At 31.8% G+C, this 9,780-nt stretch overlaps 1 protein-coding gene across 1 annotated transcript in view; it reads left to right on the forward strand.

Annotated features, from left to right (window-relative positions):
• Positions 1 to 9,780, forward strand: part of LOC106465224 (protein unc-45 homolog B-like) — a 152,579-nt gene that overhangs the window by 64,869 nt on the left and 77,930 nt on the right. Inside the window, exons 8-9 of the mRNA XM_022393080.1 lie at positions 648 to 825; positions 6,252 to 6,321. Of these exons, the coding sequence (XP_022248788.1) occupies positions 648 to 825; positions 6,252 to 6,321 (248 nt within the window). The remainder of the gene's footprint in view (positions 1 to 647; positions 826 to 6,251; positions 6,322 to 9,780) is intronic.

A 9,780-nucleotide genomic window follows, 5' to 3' on the forward strand; every position in this document is an offset into this window, starting at 1 on the left:
AATGTAGTTTCATGTTACAATTTGAAGTCATTCTAGAACGAAAAAAAAAGGGTAATTTAGGTTTATTTCAATTTTTTTCCGTTGTTACGAGGTGACTCGAATTGACCAATCCCATTTTGAGATAGGGTGGAAAGAATAACAGATAAACTATAAAGTTTTAATGAGAAAATATGATTGAAATGAATTTAGGAGGTTTTAGGAATTACATAAAGGGAATTTGAAATTTTTGAGATGAGGAAAAGTATTTTTAGTTTTAACATGAAAATTACTTTGCAACACGGACTATTCAAAACAAATACTCAATATATTAAAGGATAAATCTTTATTTTATTTTATTAAAAATACTTCACTATAAATATGACTTTTTTTATATGTGAAAGACTTATAATATGAACTGAAAGGCTGCCAAATTTCGTAAAGATATACATACTATATTGTGAAGTTAGAAGTATTTAGTCTTTAAAGACTTTAATCGAGTACAAAGAGGTCACATGGTCAGTCAAAATGACTGAGCCCATGTTGAGAGAGTTAAGAAATATACTAAAAAGCAAGTTTAGAGAGCTTGCACCTTTTATGTTTTTTGATGATGTTTTTGAATCATCTTGTAGAATGAACATAAAATATTTGCTGTTGTATAATGGTTTCAGGGATTTGGGCACTCATGGAAATAGCCAGTGAGCTGAAAGAAATAAAGTATGAGAGTAGCATGGATATCACAGATACCACTCAAGCAAACATTTCTGTCATTATGGATAGGGTGTATTGGTGCATGGATCATGATAAAGCACGAGAAGTTTACAGAGAAAAAGTAATGGAGTATGTTAAGTGAGTAACATTTGGTAGACTCTTTGTTATCACGTTTAATAGGTACTTGAAATTACTTTAATATATCCTTGGAAATGTATATGAGAGAAAGTATAGTATAATAATTAATATTCTATAGTTTCTTAAAAATAACTATGGATTTATAGTTACCATAAAATCTACGTTATAGACTAACTTTATTTTGTTTATATTAAACATCAATTTTTGGGAAGTCCATTGTTATTTTTGCACTGAGATTTCTATGCAATAACAGTTATATAGAACCTGCTTGTGGCATATGCAGGAACTTGCCATGGCAGTTGTGCAAGAGGTAATATTTCTTAGTGGTGCTGAGAGGTATCTATCTGAAATACATTTTCAGGTAAGAAAACTTTTAACTGCCCTCAACAAGTTTTATGAGTGGATCACAGCTAGTGGTTTCAAATATTTATCTTCTGAAGTCATTTGTATGCATTTCTGCCACCAGTAGGGAATTTACCATGATCTCACTTTTTTGGGGGGTGTATAGATATCAATGGTGGCTGAAACAAAGTTCCTAGGACTTCTCTTTGACAGTAAGCTGACTTTTATTCGGCATTCAAAGCAGCTTAAAGTGAGGTGCACAAGGGCACTGAATATCCTCTGCTTCCTTGTTTTTCCACCTCTTGAGGAACAGATAAGTGTTCTATGCTCAAGATCTATCATGTTTTTTGTAAAATATCTGCCTAAATGAAATGATATATTTTGATTATAAAATTAATATCAATATGAAATCTATATTCTAGCTCAGACAAAATCTGCTTTGGAAAACCCACCAGTTTTTTGGGAAGCATTTTCCTCAGTACATGTTTGGGTGCTATTACCACAGACATTATCCATTATGACAATAAGTTGACAACTTTGACCGATAATGCTAATGAGATATTTCATTCATTATTGTTTCATAGTGCTGATTTAACCAGCTATAAACAATTAATATAACATGCACAAAAGCTTTTCACATTTTCTGTTTCACACAATTGAACACCCTTGCTTTGTTGACTGAGCTTCTAACAATTGTATCTTTTTTTTTTTTATTCATCACTGTATCATATATATAGGACCGTCACTCATGGACTCCATGACTACTGCAGATGGGGATTTTTGCCAACCCCTACTGACCCATGATTCTTACAATCGGGATCGTTCTGCTTTTCAAAATAGGGAATTGTAGACACCTATTGCACTGTCTCCAGTGTGTCATTCCTCTGAGCTCCCCAATACGTATTCCTCCCTTTTTTTTCTAGTGGAGCACGGAGTACTTGCCACTTCTGGTGGACTGTGGAGGTTTCCTCTGGAGTGGGATTTGTACGGTAAAACAAAATTCATAGTCATGTGTACCCACTCTGTCAGAAGAGGGCTGTCATTGTTATATTTATTATTTTACAATATCATAATATGCTCAATCCGAGGCACTTCTCCCGGATGTTTTATGCCCAGGTAGACTGCACTTGTTGGTCAGGAAATAAACATTTTATGCAAAGTGTTTCCACTGGATGTTTTCTGCCTGAATGGACTGCACTTGCTATAGTCAGTAAAACGTAAGGCACTTCTCCCCGATGTTTTTGCCTAGGCTGACTACACTTGGTGTTCACAAAATATTATTTTTTAATACAAGGAGCTTTCACTGAATGTTTTCTGCCCAGACGGATCGCATTTGACTTACTCTATAATATCATAAGGCATTTCTCCCAAATATTTTTGTCAGGGCTGACCACACTTGTTGATCATACAATCTGTTACGTACAAAATATGAAGTTAAAAATTCCTAATATAAACCCAATGCACTTTCCCTGGTTGTTTTTTTGTTGATCTTACAATTTTATGCAAGGCACTTCCAATGTTGTTTTTGACTGGATGGACCACACTTGGCATAATCCTACGTATCCCAAGGCATTTCCCCTGGATGTTTTTTGCCATGGCAGACCGCAATGGACCTATTCAAAAAAATTTTATGGTCCTTTAGCACTAGCCATATATACTTGTATCTGATTACAGAACCTTTAAATCTAACTATGATTGTGTCATGTGCTCACGCTTGTTACATATGTGGACATCTTACATACTTTCTGTTATCCATGGGCAGAATCTGTATTACATGACATGGTGCCTGTGTATTGAGTTCTGCCTTATGTATCTTACTTTGTTTGTTAATGGGTGAAGACCATACCTGTTTCACAAGTAGTGCTATACCCCACAAGTGTGCCTCCTTTTATAATTATGGCACATCTGTTCTTTCATAGTGGTTATTCTCTAATTGTTTGATTACGTTTGCACCTTCACCGGCCTCTCTACCTTTGCAATGTGGAATTCTAGCTTTGAGGTGGAGTTAGTACCATTTTGGATGTTAACATTTCTAACACTGAAAATGTATTTCTGATAGGTACTTACCACCCTTCCTCCTCACTGATTGACTGGTGTTTCTGGTTTGTATCTGCCAATTCTTGTGCTGCATGGTACAGGAAGCTACCTGTGCTAGTAAAAATGGTGCAGTATGATTGCTGGAAGGTAGTCACATGATCAGCACATGTTGCTGCAATGGCTTAAACATGAAGGGGTATAAAAGACTGGTGTGCTATTAAAAATTTTAGCAATGATTATAGGGCAAATCAAGGTCAAGACAGCTTTGGGTGAGATGATGTTAATTTGCTATTGGAAATATATTTTCAGTGTTAGAAAATGTTAACTTTCGTAGGTTCTTTACTTAAATGTTTTAATTTCATTATTAAGGCACAAAACCGCTAACTTGCTTGTAACAAGAGATGATTTCATCTATATTTTGATATGCATTTTCACTAGGTTTTACAAATAACAACTAGTTAAAATATTATATGCATTTTTCAGTGTCAATCATGACTTCAAAATACTTTTTACATACACGTACAAAGAATGATTTACTTGAGCTGTGAAGGAATATTATTATTTTTCTTTTTACCCATCAAACTTCGTTTTCCTTCAAACGCATCGATTGCTAATGTTCTGATTCGACGATATAGAAATGATACTCTGCGTGTATACCGTGCCTGTGAGAAATGGGACCTTGAAATTAAGAAAGTTAATCTCAATATTTGCTTCCTTACTGAATGCAAGCTCTGACACGTCATTCCTAAGTTCCTCCATTTTGAATTATCCAATCAAAATCTACAAAATTCTTCAACTTACAGGACTTGTCAAAAGAAATTGTTGGATCAAGAACTTCGACTGAAACACCGTCAGAAGAGACAACTTACTGAAAAGTTTAACGTCGATACAACCAATCTTCGGAATGCCATTGTTAAATTAGATTACACTCATCTACTTAACAAGCTAAGCCAACACAACGACAGAAAAATCGCCTGAATTGAACATTATCAAATATTTTAGTTCCAAATTATACCAAAGAGTGGATGTATTGGTGTTGTTTTTTTATCTAAAAAGATTGTGCAAGTTTTTAATGATTTACATTTCTTATTAATAAGATAAATACTGCCATTATGCTTACAGAAAGAAGGGAAAACTATGTGTAAATGGGTGTTTACTTTTTACTTAAAGATGTATTCTACTAATGAAAAAAATTATGAAATGTTGATCGCTTGAAAATTACAGAAAGCTAGTCATTTTATAGTAATTCAGATATACACATCATCTGTAATGGCCATTGCTTTGAAACTTGCTAGCATGTAAAAGTGATCCTGGAACCAACTAATGTAGCAAACTTCATCCAAACAGAGATCTTACCACTGTCCTTGGTCATTGCTGACTCAAATGATTATCTGGGTTACAGTGGTTAACAAATGCCTAAACGTCCTGTAGGAACCATACAGTGACTCTTGGGATGTCTGGATTGATTGTTAGCTCTATAACTATGCAAGAAATACCAGCAGAGGTGATACAGTGGTTTCCCCTTGTTGCATATCAATCTCTTGGCCCTGAGAATAGACCAGTAACAGATGTAGCTCTTGATCCTTATCACCACAGTAAGTTCTATATGGTTTTAGAAAGTGATCTTTCACTGTAATGGTTTACAAACTTTACAGTAACCATGGAGTCAAATGCATGAAAGAAGAACATTCAAAATATACTTCAAAATTAAAAATCCTCTTGTCACAAGACCAAAATGTAACGTAATAACTTAGTATGTGGTATTCAAATTCACTGATTTCTGCTAGAAAGTTATAAACATCTGTAATATAACGAGTTCTGGAAATGTTATCCAAAGAATAATTTTAAACATGAGCAGCAAAGACAAATGAACTAATACCCAGAATCTTTATTCAAACAATGTAAGTCATAGCTTAAATGGCCAGCTTCTAGGCTGTTATGTACAACTCCTAGTTGCTAAGGCAGGAGAGCAAAACATCTACCTGGGATGAAGAGAAGAATCAACATCATATTGATACCGCATTGTTAATCAAACAAAAGTGCACGTGCACTATCCTGCAATTTCTAATTTCATATGTCAGTGATCTTTTCCATCATACATATTCAAGTGGGATATACCTCAACACATAATAACTTTTACAAATCTCTCTACCTCACTCCAGGAGGGCATGTCACTGAAATGGGTCCATGGGAGTGTAAGCACTGTTAAACAGTCATTGCAGTTTAAAACCTTTTTCTAAGCTAACCTTTTACTAGTCCTTGGATGAACTTGCTATTGCAATTGTTTGTCATGGATCTGTTTAACTCTCAATATTAGAGTTCTCGTGATTCTTTATATTTTAGTAGATATGTGGGGGTCTTGTTTCGTCTTCCTGTTGAAACTTGAGATTTTTCATGAAGGGTATTCAAAATTAATGTTCCTAAGTCTCTCTCTCTCTCTCTCTCTCACTTTTTTGTTTTTTTAGTTTGATATCACCAAATTCTTTTTTTATTCTTTTTTGAATTATTATTAATATAGTTTCATCAATATTAAAAATATAACATCTCAAACAATGTAAGTGATTAAATACACTCTCTTTTTTTTTTCTTATAATCTTAGGTATTGCTTCTATGTGCATCTGTATTTAATATCTCTACAATTGGTAAGGTTGTAAATGTATCTAGGATTTTTATTAGCAATAAACATGGAATGATCAGCAAAAGCCACCAAAATAGGAAATGCTGTTTCGTGATAGATTGCTTCAAGATGCTGAATTGAGTTTTAGTAACTCGACTTGATTTAGTTTGTTGAAAAAATCAGTTTTTTTTCTTCCTTGTGCATTTATTTACCTGTAATTACAAAGTTTTCTTTAGTTTATTTCAAATAATTCTTTGTGTGATTTTGCTTGTAATTGTTTTTTAAATGACCTAACTTATAATTTTTTTTTTTCAAATGTGAAAAATCAACATTTATTGCATTTTAAGTATATTGTTGGCTCTCCACTTCAAACTTTCAGTCCTTTGTCACTGATAATTAAAAACTTAAAGCTTAATCAATTTTATTTCAGCAATAAACTGAGTGGTCCTGATATTGAGAATAAAGTTAGAGTGACTGCTGCAATTACAGCTCTTCTACAGGTAAGTACATTATACATTGCTCTGTATCTTTTTTTAATGCAAACTGTAGTTTATTATGAAATGTTTCTATAAATGTAAATAAAATAAGGATTTATATCTCCAGAATGTATCTTTATTAGCTCAATATTTTGCTTTTACAACTTTGTCAGAGGCTATTGATATCCTACAAGTTCACTAATCACTAAATTGGAACACTGTCATCAGTAATTGAACATTGAAACACATGATTATATTATATTAAAATAATATCAAGCATTCTTGAATTTTAATTGTTGAAACAAACCAAACCAACAATGCTAAATGCATATGTGTAAATGAACAGGTAATCTGTTAAAATCATACGATTTAGAATAGGATTCATTATGTGTATACCTCTTTATACTTGTATCTATAAGTATTATTTCACCTTATTATAGCAATACATACACAAAACAATGTCTGAAAATATATTTCAACCATTATGAGTGTGTATAGAGATGTCGTCAAAGTTCAAGATACTAAAACCTTAATGATGCTCCTAACATTTTTACACTAAAGGCCAACCTTTATATTTGATCATTTTAGGTCTCTTTTTTTTTTTATTAAAATGGCTTCTTACATCTTTCATTCCAAAAAACTTTGACATTTAAATAAGGTCTTGACATTCGATAAGATGTTTTTAGCTTGCAGTATCCCATGTTCTTTTCCATAATGCTCAGCATTATAAATATTAAGGTTGACCTTTACTGTAGAGACATTAAGAGCATTCTTTAAGATTTTAATATCTTGAACTTTGATGAAGTCTCTATACAAACTCGTAATGATTGAAACATGTTTGCCGACATTATTTTGTGTATGTATTGCTATAATAAGAAGAAATAATGCTTATACGTACAAATATGAAGAGGTATTTTATATACGTAATGTATCCTATTCTAAATTATATGATTTTAACAGTTTACTTGTTGGTTTACACACATTATGTATTTAGCATTGTTGGTTTGGTTTGTTTTAACAATTCAAATTCTAGAATGTTTGATATTTTAATATATTCTGAACTTTCTAAACGCTTTTATCAATGTTTGATTTACTGATGATGATGTTCGAATTGAAATTCAACTGGATTGGTGAACTTTTAGGATATTGATAGCTCGTTACAAACCTGTAAAAAACAAAATATTGAGCTAATAAAGATACATTCTGGAGATATAGGTCTTGATTTTATTTACAATATACATTAGTTTTTTTTACAAGGGAAATAGGTAAAGTTTCAAAACAATTATAACTTTTTTCACTAACTGCCATAACATTGATTACATATATAAAAGATCTACTAAAGATTATTGTGATTGTGAAAGTAACTTGTGTGTTAAATTTTTTAATTATACTAATCAAATGGGCTCTATTTTATAGAAACTGATAATGTTCTTTTAAAAGAGACAGTCTCTGTAAACTAAAAAACTCAAAATCTCAGATTTAATTGTGTACTCTCTAAAACCTCCTAAATACAATTCAAATGTATGTTTTCAGTAAAACTTTATATTTTATCTGTTATTTTCTCTACCCTAATTCTGTATGAGGTTGGTCAATTTGGTCTTAGCAGGAATTTAATATACCATAAATTCAACAGTAATTTACAAAGAATTCCGGACTATCAACCAGTCTAAAAGCTTGAATCTTGCTAGAAAATACTAATGAAAAGGAAAACAAAAGTTGACAGTTTCTAAAAATAACTCGGCTTCTCTCGGGTAACTGAAAAGAAATCTTAAATTGAGATGTTTTCCTTTTTCTTCATAGTTTCCTTAGTTTGTAAAAGAAACAAAAGGCTTATTTTCAGTTACCTAAAAGAATCTGAGTTTTTTCAAAATATTTGGGTTCCCTCAACTAGTATATTTAAAACTTGAGTATGTTGAGTAAAGTTTGTGTCCTTCATGGACTGTAATATACAGATAAAAAATACTGAGAAAATTAAATTTTAAACCATCTGTACACAAGGAACCTTTATGAGTAAGAAAATGTCTTAGTAGTTTAAATTTATCCTAAGGACTCGGCATGGAATACCCAAGAAAGGATAGATCACTGTCATCACTTTCAGCTTTTTTTTAGACATTGACTCTCAAGAAATGTTTCATAAAATTTAATGTATTGGTCCACAGGCTGCATATTTCACTGTACAATATATAATGGCATGGCATTCTTCCTCTCCTGAGTTATTATCAGAATGTAAAAATATTGATGACAAAAATAAAATTATGTTAAAACCTTGGTAAACCTTTTTTTTTTTTTTTACCAAGGGGATTCAGACAAAAATAAAATGCAATTAAACTCTCCTAGCTTAATTTAATTTACTAGTTTTTGAGTACTTTCATATGCATTGTGGTTTATTATTTACCAGTATTCTCCACTGTTCCCATTACTTGAACATGCACTTTATTGCATGGTGTATGGCTAATAGTAGGTAGTGAATGTAGAGATGTAGCTTTCTATTACAATAGAATTGTTATATTCAATAGGGAAATGTAATAACAAATATCTATTCATTTGATAACTATAAACCAGAAAAATCAATTTAACAATTAGAAACAAAAGATGTTATCTTTACCTGAAAATTAACATTAAATAATGAACACTTGCATAACCTAGAAAATTTTTTGTACTTGTAATAGGTTTATGAGGGGGAAAACAAAAGTCTACCAATGAAAATAAACACTTTTGAGAGGATGAAAAACATTTTAGTTACATGATTCAATGAACATTTTGGAATATACTTATTGCATCATCAGTAAAGTCTGGAAACAAGGTAGACCTTTCTTCATCAGAGGCAAATTAGGAATCACTTTGTCCCTGGTGAAGAAAGGTCCAACATTTGAAAGCCCTTGGATTGTAGTGTTTTGTACATTGATATATAAATACAAATAAGGTAAAGTCTTAATTATAGTGGTAGAGAAGGAGTGAGCAGCAGAATATGAACCATGAAGTGAACTACAGAATTTATAAAAACATTAACATTAGTAAACAATAGGGTAAACACATTTATACATAAAATACAAACTGAAAAGTAAATACTAATACATCAGTCACAATTTTGGATACATGAATTTCAGATTGATGGTTTTTGTCAATATATGAATTAATACAGTTTTAGTTGAAAGAATGTTGTTGATTATTTAGATTGGATTGCAATTAGAGGATTTCTTTAATGAAAATTTCAAGGTTGTAACAATAGTGAAGCTGTTAATTGATATGTTATGACCCATAATCTAATTGCACTGCTGAGTGACAGGGTTTTACCAGGTAAAGACCACGTTTACTTGATACTCTTAAGTACTCGTCGACTAGTTTTCAAGTATCATTTAGTTTTGTCAATGCATGTGACCTTACAGTAGTTACACTTGTAATTGTATATGAGCATTGAGCAAAGAAGTGTCAGTAGTTGATCTCTTAATTTGGAATTGTTTATATTACTATTGTTTGTTCTGT

Source organism: Limulus polyphemus, unplaced genomic scaffold, assembly GCF_000517525.1.
Source record: "Limulus polyphemus unplaced genomic scaffold, Limulus_polyphemus-2.1.2 Scaffold1875, whole genome shotgun sequence".
Classification (NCBI taxonomy): Eukaryota; Metazoa; Arthropoda; class Merostomata; order Xiphosura; family Limulidae; genus Limulus; species Limulus polyphemus.